Genomic DNA, 22,803 nt, shown 5'->3' with positions numbered 1-22,803 from the left:
AAAGCGCTAGATTTCCTGTGTTTACTCGTCTGGCTGCTGTAAAACACGTCTTGCGTGACATTTTTCACTCCGTGACAATCGGTGCCATTCGGATAATGAAAATCGAATTCTGTCACCGTGAAAAAAAATGGTGTTCTGGACCCGCGAGTCCACCTTCAATAGTCATTTGAATAGGATTTGTAGTAGCCCGGTCAATTGAGAGCAACATCCCCCTCCTGTATTGCACATTAGGCTGTATCGTAGGCTTTAACTGGCTGACAAGGATCTCTCTGATTTGTATAGGCTGCAAGCAGCAGAGCGGTTCTGGTCCCGTCCATGGTACTGAAAGCAACAGTCGGTGTGGAGTAAATCAAAGAGAATGAATCTTTAATGGCTTTAATGACAAATAATAATAGTTCTAACCAGAATGGAAATAAATATAATTTATCAAACACCGGTGTGTCTAATACACAGATTCTTACAGAATATTTATATGAAAATTTCTCTATTGAAAACCATGCAGTTAATAGGTTCAGATAAGGATACACTTGTCTAAATCGAGTTAAGTACATATTGTGTAATGCATTGATGGTCTTCAAAGTTGAGTTATTAGATTAAGCCAACTTTATGTTAATGTTGAGTGGATGGGTGAAACTACGTTATCCCTTCTTCTACATACTTGTGGTCCGCAAATGTTACTCTCTTTCATTATCCCTCCCTTGTTTCTGTCACCTCACACATCCTCTCTTTGTCTGTCATGTATGTAGGAAGTCTGACGTAGATGCTGAGCCAGAGGAGAGCCCAGGGAGCAGCAGCAGTAGCAGCAGCAGCAGCAGCAGGAGTGGGGCTGTAGATGCCCTCTCCACCGGTCCAGCCCCCCCTCAGGCATCTGTGGGAGAGCCGGGTCAAAGTGGAGACAGTTCCTGCTCTGACTCTGACAGTCCTGTAGATTCCAGCTCCTGCAAGGAGGAAGAGGGGGAGGACGAGGAAGACCCAACAATGTTCTCCTCCAAATTCCTTAGTGGGGCAAACCCCCTCAATGCCGTGTCCTCTGCTGTAAATAAGTTTGGTTTGTTTGGAGATGATGGTGAGGGGGATAAAAAATCACCTCCCCAGCAGGGGCAAAAGCAATCTGGAGAACAGAAGCCAACAGCAGGCTCTGGAAAAGACCATCAACAGCAACCGCATCCCCATAAACCAGGCCAATCTCCCCCTATGCAAAAGACGCAACAACCTCCCAAGCAAGGTTCACCACAGCTACATGGAAATGGACAAACTGGCCCCTCAAACAAACCTGCTGGGCAACAAACAACTTCAAAGACAGGGGCTCAACCTGAAGTCCAGCCTAAAGGAGAACCCCCCAAAAACCAACCTATACAGCAAAGTTCTCCTAAACCTGGAGCTCAACAACAGACAAGGATGCAGCAACAAAACCCCACTAAGACTGGTGCACAAGGGTCAACAAAGGTTGGGTCTGAGGTTGGAAAACAACAGCAGGCATCACCAAAAATTGGGCAGCAACAGCATGACTCGTCTAAGGCAGGACCAGAGCAGAAAGGCATCAGGGCCACATCCCAACAGCAGTCCTCTGATAAGCAAGGGAGTAAGGGACCTGGTCCAACTGGCATGACACAAGCAGGGTCTTCATCACCTGGAACAGCCAAAGCAAGATCAGGGTCAACAGCAGTAGCAAAGCTTTGCCCAGTGTGTAAAACAACACAACTTACAAAAGAACCAGCTAACCATAAAACCTGTACACAGTGTAAAATGGATGTGTGCAGCTTGTGTGGCTTCAGCCCTCCAGACTCTAATGTAAGTAGTGGTTTAATTTAGTCTTAATGTGATCTATTTTATGCTTTCTCGTAATTTTGCTTCAATGCAAATGTTCTTTTATTTGATACTACAAATTTCAAGCAGTTTTCTTTGGTTGGATACTTTTGCTATACACTACACTTACAGAATTAATACATATGTAATTAAAAATATTAATGCAGTGTAGTTTTAATTGATATCATGAGACAATGAGGGCAAATGGCCAGGAGTTGAATGGTTATTCATTTGCATCTATCAATGCATCTTAAAAGTTCAGAATATCATAAAAAATGCATTTTGTCATTTAATTAAAAAAGGTAATATTTAATGCACATTTAAATATTTCAAGCCTTTTTGTTTTCATTTTGACAATCACAGCTCATAGCTCACAAAAATACAAAAATCAGTGTCTCACATTATTCAAATATTTCAGTTTGAGATTAAAACTTCTACTCAAACAGTATAAATACCGTGTATGCCTCAGTCTAATTCAGTGCACGCAACCTCAGTCACGGGGAAGACTGCTGACTTGACTGCTGTTCAGGTGGTGATCTTCGACACCCTCTACAAGGAGAGTAAGCCACAGAAGATCATTGCTGAAACGGCTGCCTGTTTGCAGAGTGCTGTATCATAGAATATTCATGGAAATTTGACTGGAAGGAAAAAGTGTGGTAGGAAGAGGTGCACAAGCAACATGTATAAGTGCAGCCTTGAGAGGACTGTTAAGACCAATCGATTGAAGAACTCTGAAGAGCTTTGCATAGAATGAAGTAACATGTTAGTACAATACTGTGAACAAATCTTGAGCCACCCCTCATTTCTTTATATTTTGCTATGAAAATGTGAGATATGTTCAGCTGTTTACTGAAGCTGTTGCAAAACTACATGGAAATGCAATGTAGAATGCAAAAATCGTGTTTGTATAATTCTGACAAGCATGGAAGTCGGTCTTTGGTATGACCACCTTTATTCACCAACACAGCTTGAAATCTATTAGGCAGGTTTTCTTGTAATTTCTTTAAGTAGTCTTCAGCAATAGTTTTCCAGTCTTTCTGAAGGACGTTCAGCCTCTTCTTTGGATGTTGGTTGCCTTTTATTCCATTTTATCCCAAGATGATCACACACTGTTTCAGTAATGTTAAATGCTAGATTCTCAAGTGACCAATCTATGACTAACAGTCTTCCACTGTGTTTTTCTATCCAGGTATGCTTTAGGCAGTATATTTGAGATCATTTTCATGCTGAAAATGAAGCTGTTGCCAATCAGCCATTTTCGAGTTGGTATTGCTTGGTGGAAAATCTGATGGTAGATTTCTATGTGCCAGAGGCTGAAATGCAGCCCCAAAACATGACAGAGTGTCCAGCGTGTTCTACAGATACCTGTAGACACAGTACTCACTGTTGTACTTCTCTTCTGACATCCTTTGTATGTACTGATGATGATTTGAACTAAAATTTGGTTTTGCCACTGATTTTCTGGAGTAGTTTGGCATACTTCCTTGTTTTCCTTCCTTAAGATTAACTCATTTACAGCTACCCTTCTACTGAGACCATTTCAAGATTCACTGAATAGTACATGGATCAACTTAAGGACCAGTGTCAGGTGTTTTCTTGATTTTTTTCCTATTTCTCAAGAACATGACTGTCAGATACTACTCATATCTTATTGATGGTCTAAGGAGCTTGGAAAGAAAAGCGTCTCGAATTCTTTAAGTTGCTTGAAAACGTTTCACCTCTCATCTGAGAAGCTTCTTCAGTTCTAAGGTCAAATGATGGAGAGTCCCAGATTTAAGCCCTATGGGAGTCCCCCAAGAGGGACAATGGACCCCCTAATGATCCTCTACCTAATCACCAAGGTGTGAAAATGGGTGTAGGCCACAATCAGCCAACCATCTGTCTTCTCTGTCCAAAATGTGAACATTGGTGTCCTCGATGGAGTGACCTTTGTACTTTAGATGCAGAGTCTTGTCCCGTCGAGGTGGCTCTTCTATGTTGTGCCATGCGTTTATGAAGTGGCTGTTTGCTCTCTCCAATGTAGAGGTCTGAGCATTCCCTGCTCCACTGTACAGCAGTGTTCCTCGCTACACTGTACAGCAACAGTGCTGTACAGTGTAGCAAGGAACAGTCTACATTAAACAACGATGACCTGGATGACTGAGAACCTTCACAGACATCCTATTGATGGTTTTCTTTAGTCCTGACACATTTTCTTTTTTCTCCACTTGTCAAATTTCTGCAAAATTTTAAGTAAACTCTGTACAACATGTTAAGAAATGGAGAGTTTTCAGCTAGTAGCTCTTTGGGAATCTATTTCTATAACAATTTATAACTATAGCAATTTATAACTATAGCTAGTTATAAATAAAGTATCTAAAACTTGTATTAACTATTTTATGCCTTTGAAACTGTGTTATTTTTGGACTTTTCATTGATTTAATTTCAGAAGAAATTATATAATTTTGCGATGTGCTGCTGGTAACAAACGTGCCTAAATATATAATTTAAAATTGGTTCTTGGCTAACTTGTCTGTTATGTGTATGTATATGACACTAGTTCATTCATTGAGTTAGGTGCCTTTTTATGCTTGATTGAGTCATAGGCCAGTGTTAAGTGGCTTAACAAACAAGCAAAAGCATTCCATTCATAATTGCTAGGTACAAGGACTGTATTGAAAATGGGAAAATTTAGTCAATATCTAATATCCAAAGAAAATCCTTGAAAGACCTTCACAAAGCTTGAGGAACTCTTGCTCTACTACTTTAAAATTACAAGAAGGAAATAAAATAAAGAGAAATGAGGGCTCGCTCTAGAGTTTTGCACAGCACTTAACTTCAAGAACCACTACACACAAACAGCTTCAGGAAAGGGTCTACAACTATCTAATTTCTATTATCAATCATACCAAACAATCAATACTCAGAGACAATGTCAGAATCGTCTTATCTTGGCTAAGGAGAAAGATATTTCCATTTTCAGCAGGATTTAGCTCATGCACACAGTGCCAAAACTACTAACAAATAATTCGCTGACTATCTTGTCACTGTCCTTGATTGGTCAGCCACCTCACCTGACCTGAACCTCATTAAAAATCTGTAGGGTATTGTCAAGAGGAAGATGAGAAACACCTGACCTGAGAATGTATACAAGATGAAGGTTGCTGTTAAAGCAACTTGATCTTCAAGAACACCTTAGCAAGCTGGTCTGCTGTATGTCACAACACAGCATATTAACAATAATAATAATAATAATAATAATAATACATTTTATTTGAGGGCGCCTTTCAAAAACCCAAGATCACCTTACAAAAGAACAAAATTAATAAAAGAAGCAATAGTCATAAAATAAGTTAAAATTGCAAAGCAGAACTTGACAACAGATAAAATCAGCACTAAAGCGAATAAGCCAGTTTGAACAGATGTGTTTTGAGCTGTGACTTAAATGTGGGAAGAGAGTTTATATTTCTTATGGCTGGAGGAAGAGAGTTCCAGAGTCGAGGAGCAGAGCGACTGAAGGCTCTGTTCCCCATAGTGGTAAGACGTGCGGACGGAACAGTAAGATGAATAGCAGATGAGGATCGGAGAGGGCGGGAAACAGTGGTGATATGGAGCAGGTCACACAAATAGGAAGGAGCAGATTTATGGATACATTTGAACGTGAGAAGTAAGATTTTAAAGTTTATCCTGACTTCTATGGGCAACCAGTGAAGCTGCTGAAGAACTGGCCTAATATGAGCTCTTGAAGGAGTACGCGTTATGACCCGAGCTGTGGAATTTTGAAGAAGTTGGAGTTTATGAAGGGACCTTTTAGGGAGACCAAATAAGAGGGAATTGCAGTAATCAATGCGGGACGTAATAAGACTATGGACAAGGATGGCAGCAGCATGGGGAGTAAGGAAGGGGCGTAAGTGGAAATATGCAGACCAGGTTATGTAATTAATGTGGGACTGGAATGAAAGAGTATTATCAAGTATGACACCCAAACTCTTAACCTGAGGGGAGGAAAGGGTGGGAGAACTTTCAATGTCAATGGAAAAACTGTGGCATTTGGATAAGATAGAGGCTGTACCAACAAGTAAAACGTCTGTTTTATTACTGTTTAGTTTAAGAAAATTGGAGGAGAACCAGGATCTAATCTCGATAAGACAGTTTGAGAGGGAGGTAGGTGGGAGGGATGAATTGGGTTTAGAAGAAATATAGAGCTGGGTGTCATCGGCATAACAGTGAAAATTTATATGATATTTTCGGAATATATGACCAAGAGGGAGCATGTAAATAATGAATAAAAGAGGCCCTAATACTGAACCCTGGGGCACACCAGCAGAAACAGGATGGAGACTTGAAGAATGGAATTTAAATTGGATAAACTGAGTGCTGTCTGAGAGATAGGAGGTGAACCAGGCAAGGGCCGTATGACTAATGCCAATGGATGCTAGCCGGTTCAGGAGGATATTGTGAGAAATGGTATCAAACGCCGCACTAAGATCAAGAAGGATGAGGATGGATAGGAGACCAGAATCAGCTGCCATCAGAAGGTCATTGATAATCCTTAACAAAGCAGTTTCTGTGCTATGACTGGGGCGGAAACCAGATTGAAATTGTTCATAGAGATTATGTTTATTGAGGTGTAAGTGAACTGGGAGGTGACAATTTTTTCAAGAATTTTTGAAATAAAGGGTAGATTTGATATAGGGCAAAGATTATCAAAGTTATGGGGGTCTGCACCAGGCTTTTTGAGAGTTGGAATAAAAGAAGCCTTTTTCAGAGATGAAGGAACGATTCCAGTGTTAAGGGAGGAATGTATAATACTGGTTATGAGAGGAGCTAATGAGGGAAGACAGGCTTTAACTAACACAGTGGGAAGAGGGTCAAGGTGACAGGTGGATGATTTAGATTTTATAATAAGATTAGATACATCAGTTATGGAGGGAAGAGGAAAGCTTGAAAAAAGTGAGGGGAAACAGGAAGTCTACTTCAGAGTTGGAAGCTCCTGCAGAGTTAAGTTGACGGTGGATATCTGAGATTTTACGGGTGAACAAAGACATAAGAGAATTACAAAAGTCAGCAGAATACATATGGGAGGGTAATATGTCTGGAGGTTTTGTAATTTTACTGAACATTGAAAAGAGAGACCTTGAGCTACCTTCATTAGAACTGATTAAACCAGAGTAGTATGTGGATTTGGCTGAAGCAGTGCAGTCCTTATAGAACAAAACATAAACATTATACATTTCTTTATGTAGTCCATTTTGATCCAATAGTATGTTTTCAAGGAGCTCCAATCAAGTATTGAGTGTATAAATGAACATATTTTTCAGAGGTTTGATATTTTGTGTTGTAAATCCTTTTTTGATTGATATTCTTATAATCTGAGATAGAGATTTCAGATTTTCCTGAGATATAAGCTATAATCAAAATTGCTATCTTTTATCTAACAATTAAAGCAACAAAGACTTGAAATATTTCACTTAATGTGTTTTAGCACATTAGCACATACTCTGAACAAAGTATATTGTTCAAAGTACTTTGCAATGTCTTTTCACATTCACACACAAGGGGTTTTACAATTTTGGGTTCAATGTCTTACCAAAGGACACGGAACCCTTACCGTGCTAGTAGTGGGCAAGCTACTTGGTGACACCAAAGTTCTTACAAGATGAAATATTGTACTATCGCAAGTATTGTACATTTTATGTCATGTATTTGAAAACTGCTGTTAGATTGTGTTTAATTAGTATTGAATTAACACGGGTTTAGCACTGGTAGAGCTAAATCAATCTGGTACCATTATTGAATCACTAGTTTTTACATTTTTTTTATTTTCAAAAGTTTCAAAACTCAGTTGTGATGTCCCTTGAATAATTTGGGGAAATGTACTTTTTTTCTTCTTTCACCTTATTACATTATGTGCATCTATCTGCACATATCTTTTAATAAATTTATTTGTCTTTGTTTTTTTGTACAGGCACACGAGTGGCTTTGTCTTACTTGCCAAATACAGAGAGCTCAAGGATCTTCTGAACTGCCAGGACCTCCCATGAAAAACCCCACACCTAACAAAATGTCTGGTCCCCAAAAACAGACACCATCAGCTGCTGAGCCTGTCAAAAAGGAAATATCAGCACCAGGTTCACCGCAGAAAATCCAGTCTAAATCAACAAAAGTGCCAGAAAAGGCAGAAGCTGCTAAAGGACCGGAGGCTCAAAAAAAAGGCAGTCCAGCACCTGTTCAGAAAATGACACCTGAGGCCCAGAGAGCATCAGGATCTCCTAAGCCACACCAAACTAATCAGACTGAACGCAAGCAAAGCAGTGCCACCTCAGCACCCCAGCAGCAGTCAGGAGGTTTATTTGGCTTTGGAGGTACTAAAACTGAAACTGCAAAGACAGAAGATTCAGTGACTGGAAAGATGTTTGGCTTTGGTTCGTCTATTTTTAGTTCTGCATCTAATTTGATAGCTTCTGCTGTTCAAGATGAGGCTAAAACAACTCCACCGGTTTCTCCTAAAATGCAATCTTCCAAGGAGACCAAACCGCCTTCTATCCAAAAGTCAGAACAAGACAAGAAACAAGAACAACCTCAACAAGCAAAGGTTCATCCAGCTGGACAGGCAAAAGCAGAAAAATCCCTGCCAGTCACTCCAAAGACAGCAACAACTTCCCACACTGCTCCGACTACAAGCCAATCCACTTGTCCTCTCTGTAAAATAGTGCTTAACATGGGCTCGAAGGATCCTCCCAACTACAACACATGCACTGAATGCAAAACCGTTGTCTGCAATCAATGTGGTTTTAACCCCATGCCAAACGTTAATGAGGTAAGAGGTGCAGTTTACTGAAGTAACTTAGGAAAATTAAAATAAAATGTATATCTTTTTAATTTTGGAGTTTTAAAGGGTCAGTACATTTGTTTGCTGTAATATTTTACAGATTTCTCAGAAGTGTCTTTTACTTGGACTTCTGAGGCATGCTTAAGAATTAAGCTTGTTGAAGCTGTTAAGATCCTTTTTTATGTTATTTCATAGATTGGAGAGCTATTATCAAAGAACCATTACATGTTAGATGATATACAAAATTTTGTTACATTTGAGCGTTTTTCACAAAGTTTTATGAACACAGAAGTTACCCGAGAAAGCTATTTTGTTTTTGTTTGTTTTTGTTTTCATGTGCAGTCCTGTTGAACGTCTGATACTTTGACTAAGAGTCACACTGAGAATGCTATTTGTCAGATCCTTTAATCATGCTGAGCAGGGGAAGGCTCACACTCCTGCAAACAGCTGTCTTTTCCATTAGACCTAGATCTCTTTTCAAGTAAAAGGGAGTGGCATTTTATTTCTTTCAATAATTTTACCACTCTTATATGGTTATATAACAGAAACAAGAAATAAAAATGCTCAGTAATGCTTGAACAGTGTTGTTGCTTTTTCACATTCATACTGTGCAAGTTCCTGTTCTTGGATTTTGGACAAAGACATTTACTTTTAAAGGTGTTTTCAAAATACATCACTGCTCAAAGTAAAGCCTTTGAGGGTAAATGACAAAGTACCTACTGTGTTGTGATACTGCCTTAAACTAAAATAATACTATCATTATTGCTCTCAGTTTTTTAATTTGTAAGTTAAACAAATAGTTATTGGCGATTAATCCTTCTTTAAGCTTTTGTTTTGCTGCACTATTTTTAGTTGGAAAACCAAATTTATTTGGATACAGTTAAAATACATTACATTGTCTCATGTAGATATTTGGTGCTACAAATAGCACCATAAAGTACTATCCCAATCTTAAGCTGATTTTTGGACCACCACAGTTCTTGCTTACTGTAGTTATAACATTTTTTGTGCATTTGTATTTCTATGGTTCTTTTCTCTTTTTGTGGTTTTTTTTCCATAAGACTGTTTTTGTGTTTTTAGGATTAATACATTTATAATGTATTTTATGCTGTTCTTTTAAGGGGAAGGAGTGGCTATGTCTAAACTGCCAGGTGAAACGGGCTGCTGGAGGAATTGAACCTCAAATTGATACATCTTTGGGAAAATCTTTCAAAAAGACTACTCCCACACAGCCTACACCACAGAAGACTAATGCACCAGGCTCTCCCCAGAGAAAAGTACCAACATCAGCACCACAGCCAGCAAAGACTAAAGAACCAGACAGTCAAAAGGCAGTCAGCCCAGCTCCTGGTCAGACAGCATCTCAGGAGAACAAGAAGACACAACCGCAGCAGACAAATCAAACTGTAGGAAAGCAGGAAAGCACCACTAAAGCTGCACAGCAAGAGTCCGGAGGCCTCTTTGGTTTTGGTGGTGCTAAAACTCAGCCTGATGCTACAAAGCCTGCAGATTCAGTGACAGGGAAAATGTTTGGTTTTGGTTCCTCCATTTTCAACTCTGCATCTACTTTGATTACCACAGCTGTTCAAGATGAACCTAAAAGTACACCACCTGTTTCTCCCAAGATGTCTGCTGCAAAGGATTCTAAACCCCCCACTTCGAAATCTCCTCTTCCAGTCAAGAAGCTGGAAGAGGCCAAAAAAACAGAGGAACTACAGAAAGCCAAGGGCTCACCACCAGTACAGCCAAAAGCAGACAAGCCATCATCAGAGCAACCAAAGAAAGCATCAGCTCCACCAGTTGTTTCCAAGGCAGGCCAGTCTACCTGCTCTCTCTGTAAACTGGAACTTAATGTGGGCTCTAAAGATCCTCCCAACTATAATACTTGTACTGAGTGCAAAAACACTGTCTGCAACCAGTGTGGATTTAATCCTATGCCAAATGTTAAGGAGGTAAGTTAAGGAGAATTGTGTTGAATATAACAATTTATTTGAACAATAACTGTGACATTATGTCTTTTTTATTGTTGTCACTTTAAAATGTCTTAACATTAAAATGTATTCCGCAGCACGACTGATTGAATTTTTAAATATTGTTGCTCCATTGTAGGTGAAGGAGTGGCTATGTCTCAACTGTCAGATGCAGAGAGCACTGGGAGCATCAGAACCTCCAGGAACTCCCATGATGAAAATACAGGCTTCACCGAGTAAAGTCACTGCACAAGACAGTGCCCTAAAGAAGGAAACTCCCCCAGTGGATAAACTTCAAAAGAAAGAGAATGTGACATCTGCTGAATCTAAATTAAAGGAGCCCTCTCCATCAAGCTCACCTCAGCGGAAAGTGCAAAAGCCAGGAGAACAGCTGGCAAAGACTGAAGATGTGAAAGGATCTGAAAGTCATAGGCAGGCCAGTCCAGCTTCTGGTCAGAAAAATGCACAGCAAAGCTTGAAGACAGGTCCTCAGAAGCCAACAGATCAGATAAATCAACCAGGATCTAAAAGGGGTAGTACAGCATCGACACAAGGGGAATCTGGATCGTTCTTTGGCTTTGGCAGTTCTACAACTCAACCTGATTCTGCAAAGACCCCTGAATCACTAGGTGGAAAAATGTTTGGCTTTGGTAGCTCCATCTTCAGTTCTGCATCGACTTTAATAAACTCAGCTGTCCAAGATGAATCCAAAAAGACACCACCAGTGTCTCCTAAGATGTCTTCTGCACGTGACTCCAAGTCTCCCACTGTCAAGAAACTGGTACAGGAGAAAACATCAGAGCAAACACAAAAAGACAAAGGTTCACCATCAGTACAGACAAAAGCAGGCAAACCTCCTGAAGAGGCATCCAAGACAGCACCTGCATTGCCTGTCGTTTCTAAGACAGGCCAGTCAACTTGTCCTATCTGTAAACTGGAACTCAATATGGGTTCTAAAGACCCTCCCAACTACAACACCTGTACTGAGTGCAAAAACACTGTCTGCAACCAATGTGGATTTGATCCTATGCCAAATGTTAAGGAGGTAAGAAAATACTTGAACAATCACCTATACATATTACATATATAAATGTTTGTCAATGAACTTATTACAGTCTTTTAATAGTAAAATATTCTATTGCATTAAAACTACCCTGACTATATTTTAATTAATTTTTCCTTGCTTTAATATAGGGGAAGGTGTGGTTATGTCTCAACTGTCAGATGAAAAAACCAGCAGAGCAACCAGAAAAGCCACCGCAGAGCCAAAAGACAGGACCTCAAAAACCACCTGAACAGAGAAATCCAACTGAAATCAAAAAGAGTAGTATTACATCCACTACACAAGAGGAGTCTGGAGCTGTCTTTGGATTTGGCCGTTCCACACCTCCCTCAGATTCTACAAAGCTTGGTGAATCACGGGGTGGAAAAATGTTTGGCTTTGGTACCTCCATCTTCAGTTCGGCTTCGACTTTAATAAACTCAGCTGTCCAAGATGAATCCAAAAAGACACCACCAGTTTCTCCTAAGCTTCCTGTCTCAAAGGCGAGTGAATCACCATTTGTTCAGAAGCAGGAGCAGGAGAAGAAGGCTGTGCAAGTTCAAGAAGCCAAGACCTCTCCCCTGATACAAGCCAAAGTAGAGAAAGAGCCAGCTTCACCAGCTCTTCCAAAGGCAGGCCAATCTACCTGTCCACTCTGTAAGATGAAACTCAACTTTGGCTCAAAGGAACCGCCAAACTACAGCAAATGCACTGAATGCAAGAACACTGTGTGTAACCAGTGTGGATTCAATCCAATGCCAAATGTGTCAGAGGTAGGAGAAGCAATAATTACTCATTTTACTTTAATAAAACTTCAATAAAATGCACGGCATAAATTACATATATAGACCTGTAATTGAATTGTTATTACAACATTAATTTAGATGTTAATATTATTTTAAATGTTTCATATTTTAATAAAATATACTTTGTTTTTGCAGGTTGGTTATGCAGAATGGTTATGTCTGAACTGTCAGATGCAGAGAGCTCTTAGTGCAGCTGAACCCACAGGGCCTCCTGTGAAACACCTCCATGGAGATAAAAAAATTTCTCCATCTGCTGTACATCATAAAGCAATAGTTACTGATCAAGTGGAAACTAAAAAGGAAATAAAATCAGATGCAGCTCCTAAGATGGAGACTCCAGGGGCTTGCATACTTCAAAAGAAGGACACAGCCACACTAGGCTCTCCTCAGAAGACACGGTCCACAGCAGTAGCACCTTCATCTAAGGAGGCTAAAGGACCCGAAAGTGAAGGACATCCTAGCCCAACTCCTGGTGAGAAAAAGCCTCTTGATATTTCAGTTGCATCAGGCCCTGAGAAACCAACTGACCAGGGAAGTCAACCGGGATTAAAACAGAGTAAGGTCACCACAGTCACACAAGAGGAGTCTGGAAACCCACTAGGTTTGGGTGGTAAAATCGTAACTGATACTTCAAAAACAACAGAATCCATCAGTGGAAAGATGTTTGGCTTTGGATCTTCCATTTTCAGCTCAGCATCCACTTTGATATCATCTGCAGTTCAAGACGAATCACGGACCACACCACCAAGCTCTCGAAAAATGTCTGCGCCAGCACAAGTCTCGCCGAAGATGTCTGCTGCAACCAAGAGTTCTCCAAAAAGTACACCAACAGTTTCTCCCAAGATGTCACCGGCAAGGGAGCCTAAAACTCTTCCTCAGAAGCCAGAACAAAAGAAGAAACCAGAAGAATCCCACCAAAGCAAAGATGATAAAGCTCTACCACAAGTAGCAAAAGTGTCTCATATGGCTCCTAATGCAGGCCAGACAACCTGTCCACTGTGTAAGGCTGAGCTTAACATAGGCTCCAAGGACCCACCTAACTATAACACCTGCACTGAGTGCAAGAACATTGTCTGCAACCAATGTGGATTTAATCCCATGCCAGTAGGAGAGGTAAGTACATGAATACAAGATTTAAAAAATATTGTCTGTTTTCCACATTGCCTGTAGTGTCAAAACAATCAAATACCACCATGCTGGCAGCAGTTATAGTCTCAGGCATGTTTTTGTGGTCATCTGTGTCCATGTCTGTGCATCTCAGACTTGAAAACATCTCAAACACACCATGTGATTTTTTAAAAATTTTTTTAGCCAAACACTGTAGTGTACTCAGAATTTAGTTATCAAAAGTCAATGCCACTGTGAGCTGAAAATATGCCTTTTGTCATAATTAATAAATCAGATGATAATTCTTATAAAATTTAATATAAATGGCTAATAGGATTAAAAGATATAGTGATGATGTCTTATAAAGAGAAGTTAAAACATTTTTCAAGCCATTATCCAATGCTCTATCTCAAGAGCAGAGGTAATATAATAATCCTATTTCACTTTGGGCCAGATACTGTGTAGGTGACTTTAATCTTTGGTACCGGCCTTTTGAATTCAATCATTAAAAGTTGCTTTTTAAAGTAATTTATTTGTAGATGTATCATCTGTGGTATTAAACTATATTTAAGTAGAGATTTGATGAATTTGTTTTGATGCATAATGTATACATTTGATGATATAATCTGTAGTTATAAAGGATCACTTAACCAAGTGTCTATTATATTTTAGGTAAAAGAGTGGCTGTGTCTTAATTGTCAGATGAAAAGAGCAGTAGGAGCTTCTGAGCTTACTGGACCTCCATCACTAAAGTCACAAATGTCACCCAATAAAGTTTCTTTACCTGCTACAGTCCAGTCCAAGGAATCTTCCAAACTGACTACTCCTCAAACAAAGGACAGTCCAGACACAGCTGTACAAAAGCAAACCTCAGAAGCAGTCTCCCCACAAAGAAAACAATCAACAGCATCTGTGAAACAGGCTAGCCCAGCACCTGAACGTAAAACATCGGAAGAAAAAGCGAAAACAGCTCCTGAAAAAGTCCCAGATCAGGCAACCCAACCTGGTCGTAAGCAAACTAATGCCAAAGCAGCAACACAGCAAGAGTCAGGAGGCTTCTTTGGCTTTGCTGGTCCTAAGCCTCAACCTGAAGCTGCAAAGTCTGCAGAGTCAGTGAGTGGAAAAATGTTAGGCTTTAGTTCTTCAATCTTCAGTTCTGCATCTACTTTGATAACCTCAGCAGTTCGGGACCAGCCAAAAACTACTCCACCAGTTTCACCTAAGATGTCTCCTGCAAGGGAAACCAAATCTTCCACTGTAAAGAAACCAGAACAGGAGACGAAATCTGATCAACCAGAGCAGATAAAGGGTCCACCATCAATCCAGTCAAAAGCAGAAGAGATGAAGCCCCCTGCTTCCCAGAAGCTGGAGCAGCAGAAGTTAACTGAGCCATCCCTGCAGACCAAAACACCAGCATCAAGACAGGTGCCATTAGAATCTCCAAAGGCAGCAGCTTCCCAAGCAGCTGTCAAACCAGATCAGTCTACCTGCCCACTCTGTAAGGTCAAACTTAACACTGGTTCCAAGGATCTGCCCAACTACAATACCTGCACTGAATGCAAAAACACTGTGTGCAACCAGTGTGGATTTAACCCTATGCCAGACGGAACTGGGGTAAGACTAAGAAGAAAACAAAACATGTTATTATTGACACTTTGTATTTAACTAATATCAGCAGACTTATACTTTTGAAATGTCTCTTGTTGACCTAGATTTCAGGATTTCAAGGAATATTCATCCAGGATTTAGGAATATTAAATAATGAAAAAATACTACGTATTACTAGATGTATTACAGCATTGGAAAAGTAAACTAAAATAAAAATAACTAGTTTAATAAACAATCAGTATTTGTAAATAGATCACCTAACAGTATGTGTGTGTGTATATAACTTTTAATTTTATTTAATTTTTCTTTCAGGCAAAGGAGTGGTTATGTCTTACCTGCCAGATGCAGCGGGCTCTAGGAGTAACAGAGCCTCCATCAGTAATTTCAGTGAATGCTCAGACACCTGCAAAACCCCAAAAGAAAGATGTCACCAGCCCAGCTGAACCTGAAAAGAAGGTGTATTCAGCACAGCAGTCACCTCAGAGGAAACTATCCGTAACGGCACAGCCTGCTACATCTGAGACTAAAGTCAAGCCAGAGGTTCACAAACAGGCCACCCCGGTTTCTTCTCAGAAAATACAACAGAAGCCCCAGAAAACATCAGCTCCTAACAAATCACCAGACCAAATCAGGCAGCCTGAACGTAAGCTGAGTACTGCCACTCCACCACCACGAAAAGAATCGGGAGGCTTCCTTGGATTTGGCAGTGGTAAATCTCAACCTGATGCTGAAAAGCAGGCAGAGTCTGTGACGGGGAAAATGTTTGGCTTTGGTTCTTCTATTTTCAGTTCTGCATCCACTTTGATTACCTCAGCTGTTCAGGACCAGCCTAAGACTCCACCAGTTTCTCCCAAGTTATCCCCTGCAAAAGAGATCAAATCCCCTGCTACCCAGGAGAAAACCAAGGCTGAACAACCCCAGCTGATCCAGACACCACCATTAGTCTCAGCCAAAGTTGACAAGGCTCCATCAGAACCTCCAAAAACAGGTGAAGCCTCCCAAACCACCGTCAAACAAGGCCCGTCCACCTGTCCACTTTGTAAGGCTGGGCTCAACATAGGGTCTAAGGATCTGCCTAACTACAATGTCTGTACTGAATGCAAGAAAACTGTCTGTAACCAGTGTGGATTTAACCCAACACCAAATGAAACGGAGGTAAATAAACCAAAAATGTAGTTATTAAAATGTATGTTATGTATAATATATACGTTATGTTTTCTTAACTGTGGCGATTTATGCTTTTATTTTAAAAATTTAGTTGTTAAAGACACACTTACTCAAAATAATATGCTTTTCCTTGTAGATGAAGGAGTGGTTGTGTCTGACTTGCCAGATGCAACGAGCCCTCACAGCAGCTGAATCAGTACAGCCTCCACTGATGAAACCTCAGGCATCACCCAGCAAAGCATCCGCACCTGCCGCTGAGCAAAAAGATGTCTCTGAGACTAAAACGAAAGATATTATTCCCACACAGAAAACAGACGTATTAGAGAAAAAGCAGAAAGAAAGTCCAAAACCAGAGGCACCAGCAGAGAAAATGGATATCGTACATCGAACTCCAGATATCGTTCCACCTGCAAAAGACACCACAGCTACTGTTTCAGCTGAAGCAAAAGAGGAGAAAGTTAGTTCACTGCCTGCCAAGGATGTTCAAGCCATCACTGCACCTCCAAGCGAAGAAAGACAACTGCCTTCCCAAGGTGCACCTGTTATCACTAATGCTGAAACTTCAGCTATGAAGAAAAGTGATCTCACACCAAGTTTTCCTCTGCCTAAAGAAGATTCAGAAAAGGAAAACAATAAAGTTGAAACACTTCAGAAAACAGCTGAACAGCTGATTATATCCTCTGATCAAATACAGGAAAAACAACCCCTAAGCAAAGAATCACACCAAGTTGTTGCTCAGAAACCACAACTGGAAAAGAAGCAACCTCAGCCAGTCAAGGCTCCTCTATCAGAGCAGACAACAGTGGATAAAACACCAATAGAGTCTGAAAAACCAGAAGCTGCTCCCAAAGGGGCTCACTCTACTTGTCCACTCTGTAAAGCAGAACTCAACATGGACTCCAAAAATGTTCCAAACTACAACACCTGCACTGACTGCAAGACCACTGTGTGCAACAAGTGTGGATTTAGTCCTATGCCAAATGTAACAGAGGTAATTAAATGTTTTATCAGTGTAGAATGCCTATTTAGACATAGTTCTAGTATTGGTTTGAATTTGCTTGTGTGAGAGAGAGATTGACAGAGCTCATGTGTGTTTTTCATACAGGTAAAGGAATGGCTATGTCTCAACTGTCAGATGCAGAGAGCACTTGGAGCCTCTGAACCTCCAGGCCTACCAATGATAAAACCACAACCTTCACCAAGCAAAGAGGTCCCTGCCAGCACACAGAAGACAGACATCTTGACAGCTTCTAAGAAAGATGTTTCTAAGCCAGATGTACCCAAAGGTGACCTTGTTAGCATTCCTGCAGCCAAAGAAACTGTCTCCCCTGTCAATATTGACCTAACTAAGGAGGTTGCTCCAAAAGTTGCTTCATTGCCTGACAAAATGATTTCATCCACTATCATAAAGACGGATGTTTCGCAAAAGCCTTCTGCAGAGACTCCCAAGGGACAGCCAGACACACCCCAGCAACAAACTCCAAAAATTCAGCCTGCCGCTCCCCCTGATTCAAAGACAGAAAAGGCACCCCCTCAACAGGCTCCAAAAGCTGCATCTTCTTTAGCTAAGTCTGCTCTTCCATCAGACCAAGAAGCAAGAAAGGCACCCCTTCAACAGCCTCCAAAAGCTGCGACCCCTCCAGCTAAATCTGCTCCATCACCTGTTCAGCCTGCAAAACAGGAATCAGGAGGCTTTTTTGGTTTTGGCAGTCCTAAAACACAGCCTGCTGCTGCAAAATCCGCTGAGTCAGTGACAGGAAAGATGTTTGGCTTTGGGTCATCGTTCTTAAGCTCTGCATCCAATTTAATAACATCAGCTGTTCAAGATGAGCCTAAAACTACACCACCAACGCCACGTAAAATGTCCACCACAGCCAGTGTCACTCCTAAAACTACACCACCAACGCCACGTAAAATGTCCACCACAGCCAGTGTCACTCCTAAAACTACACCACCAGCACCACGTAAAATGTCCACCACAGCCAGTGTCACTCCTAAAACTACACCACCAGCCTCTCCTAAAACATTACCTGCAAAGGACACCAAACCACCGCCTGTCCAGAAAACAGAGGAGAAGAAACCAGAGAAACCACAGCAGGATAAGACTCCTTCAACAGTTCAAGCCAAAGTGGACAAAGTTCCATCAGAGCCCCCTAAGGTGCCAGTAGACACCCAAGGTGCTTCAAAAGCAGATCAGTCTGTCTGCCCACTCTGTAAGGTGAAACTTACAGTGGGCCCCACAGATCCTCCTAACTACAACACTTGCACAGAATGCAAGACAACTGTCTGCAATCAGTGTGGCTTTAATCCAGTACCAGATGATTTAAAGGTATGCAACTTTCTGTTTATTGTTGCCCTTTTTGTAGTTTTCATATTTTTGTCACTCAATTATTGTGGGTCCTACTAAATCAAGTATTACTTGATTTACAAAACAATCCAGCCATAACAGCTTTATGAATATTTAACTGATGTTAATCTGAATTTAATCTAAATCTAAAGACTTAATCTAAATTATTTGTAATAAATTGCCTGAATTGGCTTAATTTTTGCCATTTATCTCCAGTAAAATGCACAAATTATAGGAAGAATTTGAATACCAAATTTGAGAAATAATTTGTTAAAATATAGATGTTTTATTTTTCAAGAGACATCGAAAGCATGTTGCATACCCCAATTTGAGACTGTAACTTTTGAAACTTACATTTGGAGAAGAATTATCAGATTGAGTTGATAAAAGCTACGCTACTCTGAGTCAAAAATATAAAAAATAAAAGTAACAAAGCTGGGCATTATAGAAAAGCTTTTAAAACAATACAGGAGCTCTCACAGTTCCTATTGTTTGAAAAAAAAGTTCGCCTCTGATTTTTTTTTATAATTATGCCTTATTAAAATTGCATTAAAAGAAAATAAAAACTACATTACACTGGTAAAACAGTTTGAGAAATTAAACACATTTTATTTTTCAATGATCATGATTTGTTTGTATGAATGAATCCCCTTTGAATATATGCACGTTACATTAGTAACCTTGATATCATTGGATATTCTTTGTGCTTTAAAATCATTGCACCTTCATCTGATTTCAGAACACTGTTATTGTTTTTTTATTTATTGGACAGTGATTTATGCTTTCCATTACACTTGTTCCAGGTAAAGGAATGGCTTTGTTTAAACTGCCAGATGCAGAGAGCCCTTGGAGTATCTGAAGCCATTGAACCTACTGTGGTGAAACCCCAGCCCATGCCAAGCAAGGTTTCTACACCTCCTCGCTCTGAACAGAAGGACACACCGACATTAGTCCAGAAGGAGAAAGCTGCAGAGTATGCAGATGTCCAAAAAGAGGCTACTCAAATAGTTCAACCCAGAAAAGAAATTCTCAAAGGTGAGGCTCCAGTGCCAACTGCAGTCCAAAGGATGGACAAAGCACAGCAAGATTCTAAGGAAAAGGCACAAGGACATGCTCAGGATGTGGCCAGCCAGCCAAAGCTTGTGGAAAAACCCCCACAAGGACAGATTTCACAACCTACAAAGCCAGAAGTAAAGTCAGGTTTCGCAAAACAAGAAGCTGGCAAACTACCACAACAGCCATCAAAGCCATTGACCCAATCTCCCAAGCCTGCCCCACCACCAGCTCAACCAGCGAAACAGGAGTCTGGTGGTTTCTTTGGCTTTGGTGCCCCTAAACCTACTGTTCCAAAGCCTGCTGAGTCAGTGACTGGGAAGATGTTTGGTTTTGGTTCATCAATTTTAAGTTCGGCATCTACATTGATAACCTCGGCAGTTCAGGATGAACCTAAAGTTACACCACCTACTCCACGGAAGATGTCCACTACAACAAGTGTCAGCCCTAAACCTACACCTCCGGTTTCTCCTAAGATGCCCCCAGTAAAGGATAGTAAACCACCGGCAACACAGACACCTGATCCACTTCAACAGGCCAAGGCTACACCATTAGCACAGGACAAAGTGCTTCAGGTTGCTCCTAAAGAAAGTCTGTCTACCTGTCTGCTCTGTAAGGTCAAACTCAATGTGGGAACGAAGGAGCCACCCAATTACAACACCTGTACTGAATGCAAGAACATTGTCTGCAATCTTTGTGGATTTAACCCCATGCCTCATACATTAGTGGTAAGTACAAAAATACTCTTGAATACACATATTAATGTTTCAGTTACAATTTACAGAAAAAAGGGAGTTTTTTTCATCAGCTGATATGCCTTGTGTTCAACTGGCAGGAGTGATCCTTATCATGATCATGTCTTTTTGCATTAATGTGACAAAAGCACCTTATTTTAATATTCAGTGTTTCCATTGGGGAGCCAAACATGAGTAAGAGCACCACAGAGTGATAGTGAAGTGGCCATGTTGCTCCATTTGCACACTTTTCAACATAATTTATTTCAGTGGCTTCTTATTTTATATAAAACAAATTGTTCCAGTACAAAAGTTTTGGTCAGGCACATTGTTGGCTTTCATGTAAAAGTTGCATAAAATCTAATATAAGAACACTCACGTTTTGGCAATGCACCTGAGACATGTTAATGAGCATGTTAATGACTTTACAAGTGTTTGGTAGTCCTAATGCTGCTATTTATCAGTACAGTAAGTTTGTATCCTTACTACACTTTCTGTTTATGTGGTGTTTCTTGTGCTATTAAATATTGGTTTGGAGTGTTCAGGCTGCACCAACATATTTTAGCACATTTTTACTCTGAGGAATATTCCTTTCTGTTGCAAAGGGTGGAAAAACATAGACTGACTGTCATAAAGCTTTTTATTCCTTCTGAAAATAGAGCACACCCGAGGCAGCATTTTGCTCTGTTGTTTGATTTTCTTGACAAAGAAAATAAAATACAAGTGGAGTAGAATATTAGATGAAGGTGCCACAGCAGCTAGAATCTGATGAGAACTTCAATTTATATGTATTTTCAGACTTTGATTTTGAAGAGCTGTCTGTGTCCATTCAGTTTATTATGTCTTAGTGTTTGGAATAATTACAATGTAAAACAAATCATACCAAAACTACACTCTCTCTAACTGCTGTGGTTCTCTCTCCACGGAAGATGCCAGGGTTATTACATAACTGCTCATGAGGAGAGTGCTTCAGCTGGCCAGGAGCACTGAAAATGTATTAAAGTGATTGACGGTTGCGCAACCGCATTAGCGAGATGGGATCTACTGCCATAGGAGACCCGGGTCAAGGGAATCTCCATCCCCCATAAGAGATTTGAGATGGCAAAGCCCTGTGATATGCCAATAAGTAGAGTTGAAACAGATTAAGTCCAGCAAAACAGTGCAGTACATTAGAAGAGCAGACATTTCTTATCAGGCCATCTGCTCTCACACGCAGCAGTGGCTCCATGTAATTCAACAATTTCCTCTTCGTTTTGGTGACATGAATATACACGTGTACCTGCTTTGTGACTTACCCACGCACATACAACGTGTAGCTGAATGAAATGTGCAGTGCTGTCTACTCTTTCTTTGTGAAATCCTAGACTTTACTATAATTAAGTGAACAAATACCACAACGCTTTTTTAAATCTCCTGAGATGTGGATTTAAGAGTTGATGCTGTAATTTGTTCTGGCACACTCAGACCTGAATCTTTTTTTCTTTCATTTTCCCAGTGACAGATAACCTAGAATGACATGTGCCATTTATGCAATTGACACTTGTCACTTTTTTCGTTGACACAACAAAATGGTAATAACCTGGAGCTTGAATTTGGATTGTGTTCTGGGGGCTGGGGGGATGTGAGTCAGAGTTTGCTGCTTTGGGTGTACAATGCACATGTTTTTTCTAAATATGTGATGAAAACAGAAAAAGCTTCAGTATGACTGGATAGCACGATAGGATGCCATATTTGCTGCTGTCCTATGACCTGCTTTGTCCAAAATGGGTGTGTTCACCAGTTTACTATCTGGGTTTTTTTAGCACCCTTTTAAAATATCAAAAAGTAATGTTTGAAAGAAGAGGAGGTAAAGTGAGTGCCATCAGCAAGTCTATTCATTTTTTTCCGTTTGCCTGTTCTGCTTCAGCTGATGCCATCAAAAGCCTGGGAGTGACTGTTGTCTGACAAGTAGGGCACACGTGTGTTGTGCTTTGCTAGCTAAAGCTTAGAGTGTGACAGCTGTGACAGTATGAATGATGATTCCTCTATTTTCTGTGTTACCACTGGTTTAAAATAGAATATTTGTTCAGCTTTACCAGTACAAAAGCCCCACATTATTACTGTCCATTTAAATTGGTTTACTATGAGACCCAGTAGTTGCCTCAAGGTAAGACAGTACTGTCAAGGTACAGAGGAGTACCTTGACATTGCTATGTTAAGTTGCTACATTTCAGCTAATAGGAAGAAAAAAATTAATCGTTCTAGAAAGAGCTGTGTGATATATAGCTAATTTTGCATGATTTCACAATTTTATGGTGTTAAAAAGTAATCAGTCAGCAGGCTAATTAATGTTTTTTAAATTATTATTTTTTG

The 22,803-nt window shown here is 40.3% G+C and overlaps 1 protein-coding gene across 1 annotated transcript in view; it reads left to right on the top strand.

Annotated features, from left to right (window-relative positions):
* The first annotated feature begins 978 nt into the window (after positions 1-978).
* The window catches only part of pclob (piccolo presynaptic cytomatrix protein b), a 59,812-nt gene continuing 37,987 nt past the window's right edge, over positions 979-22,803 (top strand). Inside the window, exons 1-13 of the mRNA XM_085411756.1 lie at positions 979-1,791; positions 7,754-8,605; positions 9,739-10,569; positions 10,727-11,072; positions 11,864-12,402; positions 12,571-13,548; positions 14,215-15,156; positions 15,463-16,305; positions 16,454-17,308; positions 17,423-17,791; positions 17,885-18,248; positions 18,300-18,646; positions 19,468-20,445. Of these exons, the coding sequence (XP_085267882.1) occupies positions 979-1,791; positions 7,754-8,605; positions 9,739-10,569; positions 10,727-11,072; positions 11,864-12,402; positions 12,571-13,548; positions 14,215-15,156; positions 15,463-16,305; positions 16,454-17,308; positions 17,423-17,791; positions 17,885-18,248; positions 18,300-18,646; positions 19,468-20,445 (9,057 nt within the window). The remainder of the gene's footprint in view (positions 1,792-7,753; positions 8,606-9,738; positions 10,570-10,726; positions 11,073-11,863; positions 12,403-12,570; positions 13,549-14,214; positions 15,157-15,462; positions 16,306-16,453; positions 17,309-17,422; positions 17,792-17,884; positions 18,249-18,299; positions 18,647-19,467; positions 20,446-22,803) is intronic.

Source organism: Rhamphochromis longiceps, linkage group LG7, assembly GCF_057381845.1.
Source record: "Rhamphochromis longiceps isolate RC_006_pf linkage group LG7, R_longiceps_female_GT1.1, whole genome shotgun sequence".
Classification (NCBI taxonomy): domain Eukaryota; kingdom Metazoa; phylum Chordata; class Actinopteri; order Cichliformes; family Cichlidae; genus Rhamphochromis; species Rhamphochromis longiceps.
Note: the sequence above shows the minus strand (reverse complement) of the source record. Positions and strands in the feature narration are given on the sequence as shown.